At 44.9% G+C, this 21261-nt stretch overlaps 1 protein-coding gene across 1 annotated transcript in view; it reads left to right on the top strand.

Moving 5' to 3' along the window:
- The window catches only part of vegfc (vascular endothelial growth factor c), a 270356-nt gene that overhangs the window by 182041 nt on the left and 67054 nt on the right, over positions 1-21261 (top strand). The window contains exon 3 of the mRNA XM_070878417.1: positions 2957-3147. Coding sequence (XP_070734518.1) covers positions 2957-3147 — 191 coding nt within the window. The remainder of the gene's footprint in view (positions 1-2956; positions 3148-21261) is intronic.

Raw genomic sequence — 21261 nt, 5'->3', positions numbered from 1 at the left:
GGCCAGGGGCTCAGTGGAGCCTCCCTGGGGACATTGCTGAGTTGGACACAAACGGTACACCTTCGGTCGCAGAGCTCCAAGTCCGCGTCAATACCAGGCCACCGGATGTGGGATCTGGCTGTAGCCTTCATGAGAACGATCCCCAGGTGCTCACGGTGGAGCTCCTGGACAAATGCCTCTCTGCCTCGCAGAGGCATGACTACTCAGCTGCCCCACATCAGGCAATCTGCTTGTAGTGATAGCTCATGCATGCGCCTGTGAAAGGGTTTTAATTCTTCGGCGCAGGCATCGCGAGCCTCTGCCCAGTCACCGGTTGGGACACATCTTTTTACTAAGGATAACGTGGGGTCGCTGGCCGTCCAGGCTCTGATTTGGCGAGCTGTCATGGGCGAACCTGTGGACTCAAAGGCATTGATTGCCATGACTATCTCACAGTCCTGTTCGTCAGACCCTTCCGTGGTTGCCAGGGGTAGCCTGCTGAGCGCGTCGGCACAGTTGTCCGTGCCTGGTCTGTGCCTTATGGTATAGTCGTAGGACGCCAGCATGAGTGCCCAACGTTGAATTCGCGCCGAGGCGTTGGCGTTTATTGCCTTGCTCTCGGATAGGAGGGACGTGAGGAGCTTGTGGAAGGGTTTCTAACGCCAACTTGGCCCCGAAAAGGTATTGACACTGTACACGCACGCGAGCGCCTCCTTCTCTAACATTCCGTACACGCGCTCCGCCCGCGAAAGTGACCTGGAGGCATAAGCTGTGGGTTGTTATTTGCCCGCACTATTGACATGTTGCAAAACGCACCCGACCCCATACGCTGACGCATCGCATGTGAGAACTAGCTTTTTACCTGGGTCAAAGAAAGTCAAAACACTGTTGGAACATTGAAGGCGCGTTCCTGGGCGTCCCCCCAAAACCAATCGCACCCCTTCCTAAGTAGCACATGGAGAGGCTCCAGCAGCGTGCTTAAGTTCTGCATAAAGTTCCCAAAGTAATTGAGTGGCCCGAGAAATGCGCGCAGTTCTGAGACATTCCGCGGCCTGGGTGCCAGGCGAATTGCTTCTGTTTTGGACTCTGTTGGGCGAACAGAGAGCATGGCGCTGCCGAGGACTGGTACGATTTCTTTGGTATAGGTCCTTAGTTTGGTGTCGACCCTTGTGAGTTTTGGTCTGTCTCTTTTATGCGGCCACAGTTGTTCAAATTGTTGAGTGCCCATGAGAGATGACTCTCTCCCGTATCCAGCTCCATTTTGACAGATATCCCGTTGAGTAGGACCCTCATCATTATAGGAGGCATCCTGTTGTAGGAGCAGCAGCCATTGATCGTGTTGACCCGCTGTACATCGGTGTTCCAGGTACTATCCCCACCGTCTTCTGGTCCGCTTTCCAACCCATCCAATTCGTATACCAGCCGAGCTGCTGTTTTTTTGCACATGCGGGCCAAATGCCCTGTATATTCACAATTTCTGCAAACAGCCTGCTGAAATCTACATCCCCTTGACGAGTGCCCACCCCCACACCTCCAGCACAGACCTGTTCCATTGTTCAAAGTGTTCCCAAAGAATGAGCTGCGTCTGGCTGATCTCTCTTGAGCTTCTCTCAGTTTGTAGTTGATTGCTCGCATTGTGGGTTCATGAGGTGTGAACGGCCGTTCCTGTGGCCCTTGATGGCTTCTGCCTGCTCTCAAGAACATGTTCTCCCGGTTTTGTCTGTGTGTGGGGGTAGCAGCTTGTTTAGTGCTGTGAACTTCTTGTTCCGATATTTCGTTAGTTGTCATATCTGCATTGTAAATCAACCTCGTTTCTTCTTCCCCTACCAAGAATGTCTGTGCAACCAGTGCTGCTGCCTCTAAGGTCAGGTTCTTAGTCTCTATGAGCTTTCGGAATATGCCTGCGTGGCCTATTCCTTCAATGAAAAAGTCCCTCAGCATTTCTCTCCTCAGTTCATCGGAGAACTCACATAAACTAGCCAACCTCTGAAGTTCCGCCACAAAGTCGGGTATGTTCTGGCCCACACAGCATCTGTAGTTGTAGAACCTGTGTCTGGCCATGTGTAGGCTGCTCGCTGGCTTCAGGTGGTCTCTTACCAGCGTGCTCAATTCTTCAAATGACTTGCTTGCTGGTTTCTCGGGTGCCAACAGATCCTTCATTAAAGCGTATGTTTTCGAGCCACAGCTGGTCAAGAGATGGGCTCTTCTCTTGTCTGCCTTATCGTCGCCTAACCAGTCTTTGGTTACAAAGCTTTGCTGGAGCCTTTCGATAAAGTCCTCCCAATTGTCTCCCGCATATCATCTGATCCGTTGTTCGTCATTCTGTGGATTCTGTAATCCCGTAACTCGTCGCCACTGTAAAGTGTTGTCCCCTCAGTACAGATTCACACGAGTCATGTAGTGAAGTCAAGGTCACTCTGGACCTGCACCTTTATTTCACAGCTCTGGAATGCTGCACTTGCCTGAGACCTGTCCTTATATACCTGTCTCTTGCAAGTGCACCCCTGGTGGTGAGGTATGCTGGTGGTTACAGGTCATATCTTATTACGGTCATGTATAGCATGTTAGGATACAGTTATATATAATAATGTAAGATACATGACAGTTAATGACCAATTATGGTGCTAAATTACAGTCAGTTTTGGGTGATGCACATGACACTACCCTAATCTCCTTCAGCCAGAATCTTACACCCTGCAGAGAGAGCAGAATTTCCTCCTATCCATTTAAACTGGGCACAAATCCAAATTGCAGGGCTAAGCCTCTGTGCTGTCCAATTTCCTAAAAGCATTCTTGCAACAGGGTTTCTCGATGTAGTGAACGGCAAACCAAAGGAAACATTTGTTGTATCTCCTTATCAATGTTGTCTTGACAAATCGGTTTATTTAAAGGAGCTTCACTGTATTGGCTGTTCATCCATCTAACCCAAAGTAGGTTTTTGATTATTGTTCTGTGATATTTGAATCTGCCCAATCAGGTATTGATTATGAGTGGAAAAAGACTCAGTGCATGCCCAGGGAGGTGTCCTTGGACGTGGGGAAAGAATTTGGGTCAGCAACAAACACCATCTTTAAACCGTCCTGCGTGTCTGCCTACAGATGTGGTGGCTGCTGCAACATCGAGGGAGTAACATGTGTGAACACCAGCACTTCGTATGTCAGCAAGACAGTAAGTACTGATTACATTGGTTGCTCAGTTTACAGGGCAATGCAAACTTTGCGCAGGAATGTTCATTTTCATCTCGCTGCTCCTTGTCATTTAACGGCTACGAGAATAAGAACACAGCAATAGGAGCAGGAGTAGGCCATTTGGCCCCTCGATCCTGCTCCGTCATTCAATAAGATCATGGCTGATCATCGACTGCAATTCCACTCCCCTGCACTATCCCTATAACCCTTGACTCCCTTATCATTTAAAAATCTGTCTATCTACACCTTAAATAAATTCAATGACCCAGCCTCCTCAGGTAGAGAATTCTGGAGTCGAGAATTCCAAAGATTCACGAACCTCTGAGAGAAGGATTTCGTCCTTATTTCCATTTTAAATGGTCCACCCTTTATTCTGAAACTATGCCCCCTAGTTCTAGATTCCCTCACGAGGGGAAACATCCTCTGTGCATCCACCCTGTCAAGCCCCCTCAGAATCTTATATGTTTCAATAAGATCACCTCTCATTCTTCTAAACTCCAATGAGTATAGGCCCAACCCGCCATTCAATAAGATCATGGCTGATCTTCTATCTCAACTCCACTTTCCTGCCCTATCCCCATATCCCTTGAAATAACAGTATCATGCTTTATTTTGCAAGGTGTTTAGTTGCATCTCTAACATTATTAGATGGAGACGGCGACCACTTTACATGAAGTAAGAAAGAAAAAGACTTGCATTTATATAGCGCCTTTCACGACCCCAGGATGTCCCAAAGTGCTTTACAGCCAATGAAGTACTTTTGAAGTGTAGTCACTGTTGTAATGTGGGAAATGCAGCAACCAATTTCCACAAACAACAATGAGATAAATGACCAGATGTTTTTAGTGATGTTGATTGAGGGATAAATATTGGCTCCGACACCAGGGATAACTCCGCTGCTGTATGAAATAGAGTCATTAGATCTTTAACATCCACCTGAGAAGACAGACAGGGCCTCACATTAACGTCTCATCCGAAAGACAGCTCCTCCGACAGTGCAGCACTCCCTCAGTATTGCCAGCCTTGATTTAGTACTCAAGTCCCCCTCACATGGCTTGCGCTGAGAGTGGGACTTGAACCCACAACCTTCTGATGCAGAGATGAGAGTGCTACCCACTGAGCCACAGCTAACGCAGCCACAAAGCTTGAAGTATCTTCTTATACTCTCATATGGCATCTCCCTACACCCAGCAAAACAAAGGTAATCATCCCCCATCTGCACCTCAGGTAGTTATCACCAATGCAATCGGGTCCGTAAAGTTTTTATGAGAACCCTCAGGATGAAAAAGTAATACCATACCACCAGTACTTTCAAGTACTTGCTGGCTGCTTGCATTAAGGCCTTGGTTTCCTTAGTAATATAATTAACAAAGAATTTAGGAGGTGTTGAGATCAGTAGCTCCCCATTGGGGAATTGTGGAAGTAAAGCTCTGGCCTGTTGCTGCATAATTCAACCAGACTGAATCAATATTTTGCTTATAACTAATTTCTTTGGATGTGTGAATGGCCCTTTGTCCAGGCTGGAATCATTGACTGAATATAAAGTCCACAGTAATACTAATAAAATGGTCTTGGTGCTACTTTGGGCCTACCTACACCACTCCCCCTCATATGTAGCTCTCAGGTGGCTAGTGCCTAGAAATTGGATGGCGCCCAAATCCGGGAGCAATCCGGATGTAGTCTCTGCTGGCTCATCATCATCATAGGCAGTCCCTCGAAATCGAGGAAGACTTGCTTCCACTCTCAAAGTGAGTTCTCAGGTGACTGCACAGTCCAATACGGGAATTGCAGTCTCTGTCACAGGTGGGACAGACAGTCGTTGAAGGTAAGGGTGGGAGGGGAGTTTGGTTTGCCGCACGCTTCTTCTGCCGTCTGCGCTTGCTTTCTGCGTGCTCTTGGCGACAATACTCCCAGATGCTCTTCCTTCACTTAGGGCATTCTTTGGCTAGGGACTCCCAGGTGTCAGTGGGGATGTTGCACTTTATCAAGGAGGCTTTGAGGGTGTCCTTGAAACGTTTCCTCTGCCCACCTGGGGATCGCTTGCCGTGTAGGAGTTCCGAGTAGAGCGCTTGCTTTGGGAGTCTCGTATCGGGCATGCAGACAATGCAGTCGCTGCTGCATGCCCCTAAGGAAGCCCACGGCAGGAGCACGGGAAATTGGTCCACTGACCTCATTGTATATTACCAGCGAGCTGCAGCTGCCAATCAGCGGGACAAGATTGGCCAGCTAGGATGTCGGCTCAGCGCAGCAGATAAATCTGGAAGAGGCAATGGGGGGGGAAAAGGGCCGCGGGCAGGTAGCGACCCACGGTTTGAATGTGGAACGGACTGAAATTATGCATGCCATATTGAATCCTTCAGTGCCCATTTCTCGCCCCGAAGACGGGCTCAGCACAATTGTCCTGAGCCCTGGTTCCTCATTTTCCCCCAGGCCTCCCTTCTTATTTGCCGGTACCAAGGTAAAAAAGCTAAATAGACAAAAACACCGATATCCCCAAGAAAAAGTGGCGGAGAGTCCCTTTTCTGTGAGGTTGGTGTTTATGTACTATTTAACATGTATACATCTAAAAGTCATGATGTCGGGCTGGATTTTCGGTTTTCTGCTGCCCCTGTTAGCGCCCCAGAGGGTCGGCAGTCGTGGCAGCATGCACTTCCGGGCGAGCAGGCAGCTTCCAGCTCATCCCCGGGACATTCAGTTCCGGTTTCGACGTGCCGTGGCGCATTACCGACGAGAAGAGGCGAGCCGGGGTGCAACACCACTGGTTGCGACACCAGCTCAATGTTTGGCTGCCAACCGATCTGTCGCACTCGGTAGAACGCCCTGCTGGGACCGCCTGTGAAAACCGGCGGTCCAAGTTGTCGGGCCACAGTGAGGTAAGTAATATTGACCTCAGGTAAGTGCGATGGTTTTTTTATTTTACTTTTTTTGCAATTTATGTTGTGGTGGCGTGAGTTATTTATTGGGAATGTTTTTGTTAGTTTTTTTTTAAGGTTTTTCTTTCCCCCGAGGCCTCTCTTACAGCGCTCCAGAGCCGGTCGTTTAGCTTGGGGTTTTCACATGCTCCGCCGGCCTCGCGCCTCCCTTAACGCTCTGCCCCACACTCAGGGCACAGCTGTTGAATATTGCTGACTGAGGTGCAAACTGTTCCTGGGCGCAAACTTTAGCACCCCGCTGCCGTTACTGCCCCGAAATGAGCAGAACCAAAAATCCAGCCCAATATTATACAACTGCTTTATTCTCCTTTTGTAAAATCGCTTTTTCCTTTTTGTAATTTTTTTCTGCGATTGTGTACATATAGATATGAAAAAGTTAGTATCGTATGTTATGTCGTACACAGCACACGTACTTTATAGATTGGTTGTGTAGGTTACGTGCTAAGAGACTTCCTGGAAATTGGCAGAATTCTCTTTTTGCCTGTTATAGAAGGGTTTCATCTTCCTAGTTTTGCAAGGTCTCCCCTTTCAAAACAGAAATAAGTAAACTGACGGAGGTATGGTGCCTTAGCTAATTACAGTCTGACTCAAACCGACCTAAACTCGTCAAACCCAATGCTGCAGCTATGAGCGTAAAGTTCCATCTTAGCAGCTCCTCTCCTGCCTACGCCCCTGAAAACCTCAGGCCCCTGCTATTGATTTCAGTGCAGCAAATCAAGGCCCCTTCCCCCAGAACTTCTGGCCTCCCGACGGCAAGTTACAGTGCTTCCACTCTTTATTCGCAGAAGCCAGAATCCAGATTTTGCCCACTTGTCCATTTTTTTGTTTTCTTGCTCCCTCTGACCTAGTATTTGATGGGCCATGTTTCCAGCTGTTTTCCCTGATGGCTTTCCCTGCTCAGAATATTCGCTATGCACCTCTTGATGAACTTCCTTTCAAGATAGTGCAGGAAAGTGGAGTTGAGGTAGAAGATCAGCCATGATCTTATTGAATGGCAGAGCAGGCTCGGGGGACCAAATAGCTGACTCCTGCTCCTAATTCTTATGTTCTTATAGAAACATAGAAACATAGAAAATAGGTGCAGGAGTAGGCCATTCGATTTTTCGAGCCTGCATCACCATCCAATAGGATCATGGCTGATCATTCACCTCAGTACCCATTTCCTTATTTCTCTCCATACCCCTTGATCCCCCTAGCTGTAAGGGCCATATCTAACTCCCTCTTGAATATATCCAATGAACTTGCATCAACAACTCTCTGCGGCAGAGAATTCCACAGGTTAACAACTCTCTGAGTGAAGAAGTTTCTCCTCATCTCAGTCCTAAATGGTCTACCCCTTATCATAAGACTGTATCCCCTGGTTCTGGACTTCCTCAACAATGGGAACATTCTTCCCACATCTAACTTGTCCAGTCCTGTCAGAATCTTATATGTTTCTATGAAATCCCCTCTGATCCTTCTAAACTCCAATGTATAAAGGCCCAGTTGATCCAGTCTCTCCTCATATGTCAGTCCAGCCATCCTGGGAATCAGTCTGGTGAACCTTCACTGCACTCCCTCAATAGCAAGAACGTCCTTCCTCAGACATTTATCTTGGGCATTGGACATTGAAGTCACCGGGAATGAGTATCGTGTGGGGCATATAGCAGACGGTCGATGTGATACCGCCTATTTTACAAAACCTATTTTACTATATCGCCCAAGACAGATTTCCACCCTTATAGCTCCTGCTCACAACAACAGCTTGTCTTTATATAGTGCCTTTAATGTAGTAAAACTTCCCAAGGTGCTTCGCAGGAGCATTATAAAACAAAATTTGACACCGAGCCAATTAAGGAAATATTCGGGCAGAGGAGAGTCTTAAAGGAGGAAAGAGAGATAGAGAGGCGGAGAGGTTTAGGGAGGGAATTACAGAGCACAGGTCCTCGGCAGCTGAAGGCATGGCCACTGATGGTGGAGCGATTAAAATTGGAGCTGCTCAAGAGGCCAGAATTAGAGGAGCACAGAGATCTCAAAGGGTTATAAGCCTGGAGGGGATTACAGAGATAGGGAGGGGCGAGGCCATGGAGGGGATTTGGAAACAAGGATGAGAATTTTAAAAATGGAGGCGTTGCTTAACCAAGAGTCAATGCAGGTTGGCGAGCACAGGGGTTGATGGATGAATGGAACTTGGTACGAGTTAGGACATGGGCAGCCGAGTTTTGGATGAGCTCCAACGAGGTACCTGCTTTCCTCTGTCACAATTCTTCCTCTGACACTACTCACATCTACCATCCTCATCATCATAGGCAGTCCATCGGAATCGAGGAAGACTTGCTTCCACTCTAAAAAAGGAGTCCTTAGGTGGTTGAACAACCCAATACGAGAACCACAGTCGCTGTCACAGATGGGACAGATAGTCGTTGAGGGAAAGGGTGGATGGGACAGGTTTGCCGCATGCTCTTTCCGCTCTCTGCGCTTGATTTCTGCATGCTCTCGGCAATGAGACTCGAGGTGCTCAACGCCCTCCCGGATGCACTTCCTCCACTTAGGGCGGTCTTTGGCCAGGAACTCCCAGGTGTCAGTGGGGATGTTGCACTTTATCAGGGATGCTTTGAGGGTGTCTTTGTAGTGTTTCCTCTGCCCACCTTTGGCTCGTTTGCCATGAAGGAGTTCTGAGTAGAGCTCTTGCTTTGGGAGTCTCGTGTCTGGCATGCGAACAATGTGGCCTGCCCAGCGGAGCTGATCGAGTGTGGTCAGTGCTTCAATGCTGGGGATGTTGGCTTGATCGAGGACGCTAACGTTGGTGCGTCTGTCCTCCCAGGGGATTTGTAGGATCTTGCCATGTGGTTGGTATCACTACCTTAACAAAACAGTCCCACAATTTGGACTGAACTCAATAACTGCTGGAATTGTGCTTGGTAGTACAATGTAAAAAGTTGCTGAGAAAAGGGAGGTTTCTTGTGATGCATTCAAGGCTGTTTCCTCAGTCTACTGCAACAAGGAAGGAAGCACTTAGCCTGGTTCCGGATACCGAAGTAGGTGACTTACAGGTAGGGAACATAAGGGACACAGTGACCACAACATAATCAGTATAAGAATAGAAAAGGAAAAAGAGGAGTTGAAGAGAAGGATACTTGACTAGAAAAAATAAAAAGGGGACTTACCCAGATTAAATGGATAGAGACATAAAATTCAGTTTTGCGAATGATTTAAACAGGAGGATACAAATTAAGCACATTGCAGTGGAGAAATGATGGAATTTACTGAAGGCTGAGGGGGTCTTTGGATAAATAAGGAGATTAGTTAAAATCCAAAATTTAAGAAATTATTTATTGTCTATAAGGGAGATAATAAAAAAATGACAAATATAAAGTTGATATTTGATGAAGTATCACATAACTTATTCGTAAAATAAAAGCACATGGTATTAAAGGGACGGTGGTAACTTGGGTTCATAATTGTGTAAGGGATAGGAGGCAGTGAATAGTGGTGAACAGATGTTTTACTGACTGAAGAGAAGTATGCAATGGGATCCCCCAGGGTCAGTATCAGGACCATTTGCTTTTCTTGTTATATATAACTTGGATAACTGGACGTGGCTATAGGGAGTACAATTTTGAAGTTTGCAGATGATCCAAAACTTGGCAAAATAGTACATAATGAGCAGGATAGTAGCAGACTTCAGGAAGACATAGACTTACTGGTGAAATGGGCAGACACATGGCAAATGCAATTTAATGCAGATAAGTGTGAAGTGATGCACTTTGAGAGAAATAACATGGCGAGGCAGTATATTCTAAATGATACTATTTTGAGAGGTTGCAAGAGCAGAGGGAGCTGGGAGGCATATTCACAAATTCTTGATAGTTCCAGGGCAAGTTGATAAGGCATGTTAGGATAATGGGATATTTGGCTTTGTAAACAGAGGTATTGAATACAAAAACAAGGAAGTAATGCTAAACCGTTATAAATCTCTGGTTAGCTCTCAGCTGCAATAATGGGCACCATACTTTAGGAAGGATGTCAAGGCCTTGGAGAGGGCACAGAGGAGGTTTACCAGGATGAGACCAGGGATGAGGGATTTCTGTTATGTGGGCAGAGGGGAGAAGCTGGGATTGTTCTACTTAGAGCAGAGAAGGTTAAGGGGAGACTGAATAGCGGGATTCAAAATTGTGAGGGGTTCTGATAGAGCAAGTAGGGAGAAACTATTCTCTGGCGAGTGGGTTGATAACCATAGGATTTAAAAGAACGAGAGGGGAAATAAGGAGAACTTATTTCACACAGAGGGTTGTTATGATCTGGAACCCACTACCTGAAAGAGTGGTGGAATCAGATTCCATAGGAACTTTCAAAAGGCAATTGGACATGTACTTGAAGAGAACTAATTTTCAGGGTTATGGGGGAAAAGCTGTGGTGTGGGATTAAATTGGATAGCTCTTTCAAAGAGCCAGCACAGGCATAATGGGTCGAATGACCGCCTCCTGTGCTGTAAGATTCTGTTCTATGTTAAAGAATATAGGAAAACAAAAGAAATGGAGATTATGAGAAAATTTGTAAAAAAACATGGAGATAAAATGGGCACCTGAGTGGTAAGAGCAAATTAAAGTAAGAGAAGGCCTATTGCCACATTTCAGGACATTTGATCATTTGTTTTCTTCATTGTCAGGATTTGGGATTGAGTTATGTTGAGTTTTGGATGAGCTCAAATTTATGGAGGGTGGAAGATGGCAGCTTGGCCAGGAGAGCATTGGAATAGTCGAGGGTGGAGGTAACAAAAGCTTGGGTGAGGGTTTCAGCAGTTGGGCAGAGGCAGGGCTGAGGCAGGCGATGAAGGAAGCAACGGAATGAAGAGTGACAGAATGGCAGAGAGACAAATGATGTACTTTGGAGGTGAATCTCTTTGGGACTTCTCCAAACCGCTGTAAAGTAAATGGGGAAGACACGGCGGGGAGGGAGGAGACAGACCCTGTGTATGTTAAGCAAATCATTATGCGCGTGACACAGCAGAGTCTTGTGTGAAAAATAAAACGAGGAGTCTGACACGTACAAGTCAAGTATCTCTTAACAGCAACATAGAATTACACACAGTGGGAACTCAGCAGTTTAAAAGCATCTGAAGATCCTGCTTTTTGCAAGATTCTGTGCAAAAAGAAATCAAAATCCCACTTTCCAGCTCTTGGTCCATAGCCTTGTAGGCTTACGGCACCTCAAGTGCATATCCAAGTACTTTTTAAATGTAGTGGCCGTGCCTTCAGTTGCCTGGGCCCTAAGCTCTGGGATTCACTCCCTAAACCTCCCCACCTCTCTATGGGTCCGAAATTCAGGCCCACCAGAAAGCTGCCGCACTTACCGTTTTTTAAGTACTTTTACCGTCGTCTCGGAAGAGGTTGACTCTTGATCGATATTCAGGTCTTTGTCTTTGTTTTTTAAGCGGCCAGGAAGTCGGTCATAATGGGGGTGGAAGTACGGCAGTAAGTGCTGGTGAGGGGCGGCAGTGGAGACGGGGTGGATTCTCCGCCGCTGTCACTCAGCAGCGGGGCAGTGGTGATGTCATTGCACAGCTGCGTCACCACGTATCTCGCCTCCGTTAAAGGGGAGAGAATCGCCGAATCTTTAGGATCGGCCACTGGGCCAGCAGGGAGGGTTTCGGCCGGGCCAGTGGCCTGGCACCCGCGAGGGGGTGCCAGGCTGCCTGTTGGCGGTCCGGCCGAACCCGATCCCGGCCAACATGGAAGTCGGCCGACAAAAAAAATAAAACGGCGGCGGCATTGGGCCATTGTCTTTAATGGCCGCCACACAGCCAGAGCTCACAGAGGGAATGAAAGGTGCGCCAACAGGAAACGCTACCTCTTTGACCAAGCTTTTGTTCATCTACCCTAATTTCTTCTTATGTGACTCAGTGTCAAATTTATTGTTTTGTCTTATAATACTCCAGTGAAGTGCCATGTTGTTGTTAGTGAGGGTTTCTGCCTTTACCATCCTTTCAGACAGTGAGTTCCAGACCCCCTCCACCCTCTGGGCGAAATCATTTCCCCTCGCATCCCCTCTAAGCCTCCTACCAATTACTTTAAATAAGAACATAAGAAATAGGAGCAGGAGTAGGCCATTTGGTCCCTCGAGCCTGCTCCGCCATTCAACAAGATCACGGCTGATCTGATCATGGACTCAGTTCCACTTCCCTGCCCTCTCTCCATAACCCTTTACTCCCTTATCGTTCAAAAATCTGTCTATCTCCACCTTAAATATATTCAATGATCCAGCCTCCACAGTTCTCTGGCAAAGAGAATGCCACAGATTTACAACCCTCTGAAAGATAACATTTCTCCTCATCTCAGTTTTAAATGGGCGACTCTTTATTCTAAGACTATGTCCACTAGTTTTAGTTTCCCCTATGAGTGGAAATATCCTCTCTGCATCCACCTTGTCAAGCCCCCCTCATTATCTTATAAGTTTCAATAAGATCACAACTCATTCTTCTGAACTCCGATGTGTATATGCCCACCCTACTCAACCTATCTTCATAAGTCAACCCCCTCATCTCCGGAATCAACCTAGTGAACGTTCTCTGAACAGCCTCCAATGCAAGTATATCCTTCCTTAAATACGGAGACCAAAACTGTACGCAGTACTCCAGGTGTGGCCTCACCATAAATCTATGCCCTCTGGCTGTTGACCCCTTTGCTAAGAGAAATAGGTCCGTCCTATCCACTGTCTCCAGGCCCCTCATAATTTTATACACCTCAATAAGGTCTCCCCTCAGCCACCTCTGTTCCAACCTTACCGGTCCTGTCAGGAACAGAATACTCTCTGTTGAGGCAGTAAAACCGTGAAAGTTAAAAGCAAAAATTATCTTGAGACATCATGAAGATTCTTGGTTTTAGATTACGGCTAGTTCTCTCAATAGTGCAGCTTTGGTTTCAGAGAACAAACTGGTCAGATTTGTTCATTATTAACTGATTGGGAGTGAAACGGAATGAAACATAAACCATTTCCTCTGCAATATAACTTTCCCACGTGAAAGTAGAGTGAGGCAGCCAAATGCGTCCAGTGAAAGCTGTCCCTTCTCAAGTCTGTCGAGCTTGTCTACATTCGATCGCAGTCTGGAAGGAAGCCTTTGTGTCGCACTTAAAATTACAATGGGTTCTATTTACCAATGCCAGCATATCCTGGTTATTAAAATATTCGTGAGTGAAGCATAAAAAGGTCAGCAACAACAGCAGTGTGTTGGTTATGTAAGCACAGGTTGTAGAGTGGAATTCCAGACTTGTCAGCAGAACATACTTTATCAAACCCACTCTGTGCCTACAACCTATTTATGAGGAAGATAGCCTCGGGATTCATATTTGTGATGTATGAATGATTTTTTTGTTTTTAAATTTTAAACTTGTGGACTGGAGTCCAAAACTAGGGGTCATAAATATAAGAGTCACTAGTAAATCCAATAATGAATTCAGGAGAATCTTCTTTACTCAGACAGTGGTTCGAATGTGGAACTCGCTACCACAGGGAGTGGTTTAGGCGAATAGCATAAATGCATTTCAGGGAAAAAGAAAGACTTGCATTTATAAAGCGCCTTTCACGACCACCGAATGTCTTAAAGCACTTTACAGCCAATGACATACTTTTGAAGTTAAGTCACTGTTGTAATATAGGAAAGCAGCAGCCAATGTTCACACAGCAAGCTCCCACAAACAGCAATGTGATAATGACCAGATAGAAACATAGAAAATAGGTGCAGGAGTAGGCCATTCGGCCCTTCGAGCCTGCACCACCATTCAATATGATCATGGCTGATTATGCATTTCAGTACTCCATTCCTGCTTTCTCTCCGTACCCCTTGATCCCTTTAGCTGTAAGGGCCACATCTAACTCCCTTTTGAATATATCTAACGAACTGGCCTCAACAACTTTCTGTGGTCGAGAATTCCACATGCCCACAATTCTCTGAGTGAAGAAGTTTCTCCTCATCTCAGTCCTAAATGGCTTACCCCTGTGACCCCTGCTTCTGGACTTCCCCAACATTGGGAACATTCTTCCTGCATCTAACCTGTCTAATCCCATCAGAATTTTATATGTTTCTATGAGATCCCCTCTCATTCTTCTAAATTCCATTGAATATAAGCCTAGTCAATCCAGTCTTTCTTCATATGTCAGTCCTGTCATCCCGGGAATCAGTCTGGTGAACCTTCGCTGCACTCCCTCAATAGCGTGAATGTCCTTCCTCAGTTTAGGAGACCAAAACTGTACATAATATTCAAGATGTGGTCTTACCAAGGCCCTGTACAACTGTAGTAAGACTCCCAGCTCATATACACGAATCCTCTCGTTATGAAGGCCAACATGCCATTTGCCTTCTTCATCGCCTGCTGTACCTGCATGCCAACCTTCAATGACTGATGTACCATGACACCCAGGTCTCGTTGTACCTCCCCCTTTACCAATCTGTCACCATTCAGATAATAATCAGCCCTCCTGTTTTTACCACCAAAGTGGATAACCTCACATTTATCCACATTATACCGCATCTGCCATGTATTTGCCCACTCACCTAGTCGTTTTTTTCGCGATGTTAATTGAAGGATAAATATTGGCCAGGACACCAGGGATAACTCCTCTGCTCTTCTTCAAAATAGCGCCATGGGATCTTTTTCGTCCAGAGAGCAGACGGGATCTCGGTGTAATGCCTCATCAGAAAGACGGCACCTCCACCAGTGCAGCAGTCCCTCAGTACTGCACTGGGAGTGTCAGCCTGGATATTTGTGCTCAAGTCTCTGGAGTGAGACGTGAACCCATAGCCTTCCGACTCAGAGGCAAGGATGCTACCTACTGAGCCACTGGCCGTCACTTAAGTCAGAAATGTACATGAGGGAGAAAGGAATAGAAGGATATGTTGATGGGGTTAGATGAAGCAGGGTGGAAGGAGGCTTGTGTGGAGCATAAACACCGGCATTGACCAATTGGGCCGAATGGCCTGTTTCTGTGTTGTAAATTCTGTGTAATTGTGTACTTTGTAACTATGGCTGAAAATATCTCTGCCTTATTTTACTTTTGGAAAACTCTGCTGTTGAAATTTATTATCCGTGATCAATTTGAAAGGAAATTAAAGGCGACAAAATTCAACATCAGCTCTCAGATGCCCTCAAAATAAATTCCGTATGGCATCTTCAGAAATGTAGGCAGCAGATTTATTGAACACGAAAGAACAGTGGGTATTACCTTCTGAAGTGACAGCTGAACGACCCCATCCTCCCCACAGTTTTGGTCTCCTTATCTAAGGAGGGATATACTTGTATTGGAGCAGTTCAGAGAAGGTTCACTCGGTTGATTCCTGAGAGGAAGGGGTTGTCTTATGAAGAAAGGTTGAACAGGTTGGGCCTGTACTCATTGGAGTTTGGAAGAATGAGCGATGATCTTATTGAAACATAAGATTCTGAGGGGTATTAACAAGGTAGATGCAGAGAGAGAATGTTTCAAGAACTAGGGGGCATAGTTTCAGAATAAGGGGTCGCCCATTTAAAATGGAAATAAGGACGAATTTCTTCTCTCAGAGGGTCGTGAATCTTTGGAATTCTCTACCCCAGAATTCTCTACCTGAGGAGGCTGGGTCATTGAATATATTTAAGGTGGAGATAGATTTTTGAATGATAAGGGAGTCAAGGGTTATGGGGAGCGGGCAGAGAAGTGGAGTTGAGGCCAAGATCAGATCAGCCATGATCTTATTGAATGGAGGAGCAGGCTCGAGGGGCCAAATGGCCTACTCCTGCTCCTATTTCTTATGTTCTTATGTTCACCCTCAAATGTTCAGTACGGATCGAAGCATTGCATGTCGAAATAAAATCAGGCATACACAGGCTGAATCAGGAGCAGCTCTTCAGAATCCAGTTCCCCATTCTTGACCATCTGCTAATGGCTGGCTGGCACATTGATAACTCTTCCTGTATAGCTGGCACTGAATCTTAAAACTGCTCATGCCTCCCGAGGGAGTGACTGAAAGCAAAAGAAAGAAAGACTTGGATTTATATAGCGTTTTCATAACCACCGGACATCCCAAAGTGCTATACAGCCACTGAAGTACTTTTTGAAGTGTAGTCACTGTTGTAATGTAGGAAACGCGGCAGCCAATTTGCACACAGCAAGCTCCCACACACAGCAATGTGATAATGATCAGAGAATCTTTTTTTTTACGATGTTAGTTGAGGGAGAATTATTGGCCAGGACAGCAAGGTGAACTCCTCTGCTCTTCGAAATAGTGACATGGGGTCTTTTACATCCACCTGAGAGGGCAGATGTGGCCTCAGTTTAACATCTCATCTGAAAGATCCTATCTCTGACCATGCAGCACTCCCTCAGCACTGCACTGGAGTGTCAGCCTAGATTTCTGTGCTCAAGTCTCTGGAGTCAGACTTGAACCCACAACCTTCTTGACTCAGAGGCGAGAGTGCTACCTACGGAGTTACCGCCGAAAGTGTTATTCTTCCTATAAGGTGGGAAACTTTAAAAGCAACTTTTTATTGATAACTCAGTCAGCATTTGTCAACATTTGCAATTTTGTTGATTTAATGAGTTTCCATTCTGTTAATACACAAAGCTAACTAGGATACAGGGAGGGAGAATGTTTTTTCTCAGTCTCCTCCTTCTAGCCCATGACTGAATAAATCATTAACTAAAACAGGGAAGTTAGCAACACAAGTGATTGGAGCGAGTACTTTACAGTGCCAATATTACCCAGCGCTCATTTTCTTCTTTCAAGCTTCCCTCAGAGAGTTGCTGCGACATCGAATGCGCTGAAAATTAGATGCTAAATAAGCAATTATGTTTCAAAGATCATTTTAAGTTTTGCGCTTGTTAAATTTGTTTATTTGCATGTTATTAAAAAAAGGAGTGTTCATCTGTTTGACTTCCTCTGTTTTCAGCAATCTGATTTGTCCTTGGGAACCATGTGACTATCAAATCCCATCATTGCTCCCATAACTTCTTTTCATTGGTTGCTGGTCGATGCCTTCTCGTAGGTCATTGTCATCACTGATTCTGTCATCCACCGGCCATGTTTGATCCCATGCTGAGAGGCATCTGCTCCTGGACCTGCCTTCCTAGTCCCAACCACTAGCAACATCCCCCCCCCCCCCCCGCCCCCCTGCCCCCCACACCAGCAGACCTGGATCTAGGGCTCAGCTTCAGCCTGAGCTGTGACCTTGCTCAGCACCCTTGCCTTCAACTTGATTCACCCGCATCTCAACCCCGACCTAGGGCCTAGCCTTAACTTTGTCACAGGTCTGCACCATACCTGCCCCCCACCCACCATCTACTGCATCCACCCTCGACCCTACCTGTTCCTGTACCCAACCTCTGGACGGGATGATACTGAGTAATGCACAATAGAATGTCCACAATTTTGTGTACAGTTAAAAGGAATATATGAATATAAAATCAGCTATAGCACAAAATAAGCAATTTTATAATAACAGGACATTTAGTGTATTCTATACAGAAGTAGTTACAATGCAAAAAGTCTTTAAATGTTTTGCCGATTAAGTTGAGGGGATGTCAGTGCTGCGGAACTGTACTATTTTTCCACTCTTGTTATTCAGTGTCCACATCCAGCACTTTCAAATCAGTAAACCATGGCCAGATCATGGAATAATACAACACAGAAGCAGGCCATTCAGCCCAAATTGACTGTGCCAACTTTCTGAAAGGGCTATCCCATTAATCCCACTCCCCTGCCCTGCTAATATTTCCCTTTTTGAGTATATACCCACATAGGACAAAACTTTTTCCCAGCCTCAGCAGAGCGCCTGAAGGCACCTGCACACATTCTTTCATTCACACACCAGCCAACCTTACAGCCACTCTCAATGACTTTACCAGTTTGTGGCTGAGCATGTGCTGTGGACCAGTGCCAGTTCAGCACTGAGTGCGGGATTGGCCAAACCTGTTTAATTTAGATTGCTCACAACTGGTAGACAGAAGGGCCATTCAAAACTGTAGCAGGCTCGATTTCAACTCAGGCCCCAGGTGTAAAAGAAAAAAACCCTGAGCAGCTCGATTCCGCCATGAAAGATTTTTTAATTTCCAAAAATAATAAAATGTACAGGGAGAACATAGTATCTAAGTGTTTTCCTTAAAATAACCTTTCCTTTAAATAGCTCAGCATGTTATATTTTAAGATGACGAGATAGTCAGAAATGCACAGTAGCATTTGCAATGATGAAAACTTGGATAAAGGCACTAGAATTATAGACCAAAGATAGCAACCTTTGATATAATACCCTTAACAGGGCAAGATCCCTTAATTGAGCATGTAAAAGCCTGCATTTAAAAAGGACACAGACTTAAGCGCAGTAGACTGTTTATCAGAGTCAGATTGTGTTATCTTCTTCTTGGAGACTTTATACTCAATAAAACAACTAGCGAATCTAACAAAAATAAACGCTGAAGTGGAACATTGGCACAGCAGTGAATTCTGTTATACTGAGGCAAACCCAAATCAATCTTCAGCTTAATGGTGAAATCAACACTGTAGTTGGGTCCATATGGAAAAAAATAATCTCTGAGCCGCATTATTGCAGTACAATGTTTTGGTTTAATAAATATCCAAGTGCCCAAGTTTGGATGAGCCTAGACATGGTGCCTAGACATGGTGCCTAGATTTTTACTTATTCCTTTGCACTGATAACGTTGGTGTGATAATCTTGTTTACCCACAAATTAACATACACTTGACACACACTTGAAAATCATTTTCTCCTGACTTGTCTTAACCCAGTTTTCGAAAAATGTGCTGTATATGCTTGGTTTCTGACTGTCACATGGCTGAACATTTAGTGTAAGAAAACGTTGAAACTATGGCAGGCATTATCATCAGTTTAATAAAGTCATAAATTAGGTTTTGGTGCAACATGAAAAGAGAAGCTTGTTCCGATTTACAGTTATAAGCCCCACCATAAATATTCACATGCTAACGTATATTTATCGGTGTTTTTTAGGGAGAGAGGATCGATGCCAGAGTGTTTAAGTTAACTAAACAGATAAGAAATTTTACTCAATTTGACTCAACATTTTTTGTGCGCATGTTTGTTCCAGAAAAGGATTTGTTCTGTCTTCCAAAATTATTTTTTTCAACAAAAAAGTTAGATAATGCACATTGTGTTACGACTAAATATTTTGGATAAATACTTGAAGGGAAAGTATTTACAGATCTATGAAGAAAGATATATGAAGGAGAGCGGGACTAATTAGATAGCTCTACCAAAGAGCTAGCACAGGCATGATGGACCGAATGGCCTCCTTCTGCGCTGTATCATTCTACGATTCTATAAATAATTCGAACCCCAGCTGCTAAATTGGTAAAACTTTCTATTACATATACCCTTGGAGTTTGCTGCAGTTACAGTTTATTGCAAACATACGGAAAAGGCCAGCGATTTAGGGGGGAGTTCTTGAACTACAATCATTATACAATCCAAAAGGTTACTGCACAAAATAAAAGTTCAAGGGGTTGGGGGTAATATATTAGCATGGATAGAGGATTGGCTAACGAACAGAAAACAAAGAGTAGGGCTAAATGGTTCATTCTTGGGTTGGCAATCAGTAACCAGTGGGGTGCTGCAGGGATCAGTGCTGGGACCCCAAATATTTACAATCTATATTAACGACTTGGAGGAAGGGACTGAGTGTAATGTAGCCAATTTTGTCGACAATACAAAGATGGGAGGAAAAGCAATATGTGAGGAGGACACACAAAATCTGCAAAAGGACATAGACAGGCTAAGTGAGTGGGCAAAAATTTGGCAGATGGAGTATAATGTTGGAAAGTGTGAGGTCATGAGCTTTGGCAGAAAAAATCAAAGAGCAAGTTATTATTTAAATGAAGAAAGATTGCAAAGTGCTGCAGTACAGCAGGACCTGGGGATACTTGTGCATGAAACACAAAAGGTTAGTATGCTGGTACAGCAAGTGATCAGGAAGGCCAATGGAATCTTGGCCTTTATTGCAAAGGGGATAGAGTATAAGTCTTGCTACAGTTGTACAGGGTATTGGTGAGGCCATTTACAAAAGGATATACTTGCTTTGGAGGGAGTTCAGAGAAGGTTCACAAGGTTGATTCCAGAGATGAGGGGGTTGACTTATGAGGAAAGGTTGAGTAGGTTTGGCCTCTACTCATTGGAATTCAGAAGAATTAGAGGTGATCTTATAAGATTATGAGTGCGCTTGACAAAGTGGATGCAGAGAGGATGTTTCCACTGATGGGGGAGACTCGAACTAGAGGGCATGATCTTAGAATAAGGGGCCGCCCATTTAAAACTGAAATGAGGAGAAATTTCTTCTCTCAGAGGGTTGTGGATCTGTGGAATTCGCTGCCTCAGAGAGCTGTGGAAGCTGGGTCATTGAATAAATTTAAGACAGAAATAAACAGTTTCTTAAACGATAAGGGAATAAGGGGTTATGGGGAGCGGGCAGGGAAGTGGACCTGAGTCCATGATCGGATCAGCCATGATCGTATTGAATGGCGGAGCAGGCTCGAGGGGCCGTATGGCCTACTCCTGCTCCTATTTCTTATGTACTTATGTTCTTATACTGTACTAGTCAATCTCCTATGGTGAAGAGACCAAGGTGTAGTCTTAAGGGGTTAGAGTGTGGGGCTAATTCGAGCAGGACACAATTTTTAATATATAGATAAATAGCTAGTCATGACTAGGAAAATATTGTCTTTTTTCTTGTTTTTCAATTCCTTGTTCACGAATGCGCATTGTGTGCAAGTAAATTGAACATTTATCTTCTTTGAACCACAGTACCTTCAGTAATTCCTCCTTAAGTGTAGCACAGATCAAACACAGTGCATTTCCCCTCATATGTGGGGTTGACCCCAGCAGCAGATGAGCAGCTCTAAATATATCCAAGTTACATTTTCTTTATCCATCCCATCTACCTTTTTAAGTTATTGAGATTGAGAGAATAAGCAAGGACTTTTAGTTTTATGAATGTATGTCCTGCAGAAGTTTGACTAAGGTTACCCAGGTTCACTTTAATAAAAGCTTTTAATTCTCATCATAGATGTAGATTTTTGACATGTATCTCTTAGACTATTAAATTTCCCCATCCATGTTTATGCAGGATTCACATCCATTCACCTCAGCCAAATCTCACTTGCCAAAAATGAGGATCAGGTTCCCAGATATG

The sequence above is a fragment of the Pristiophorus japonicus genome, chromosome 1, assembly GCF_044704955.1.
Source record: "Pristiophorus japonicus isolate sPriJap1 chromosome 1, sPriJap1.hap1, whole genome shotgun sequence".
In the NCBI taxonomy this organism is placed as follows: domain Eukaryota; kingdom Metazoa; phylum Chordata; class Chondrichthyes; family Pristiophoridae; genus Pristiophorus; species Pristiophorus japonicus.
This window is presented reverse-complemented; position numbering and strand designations above follow the sequence as displayed.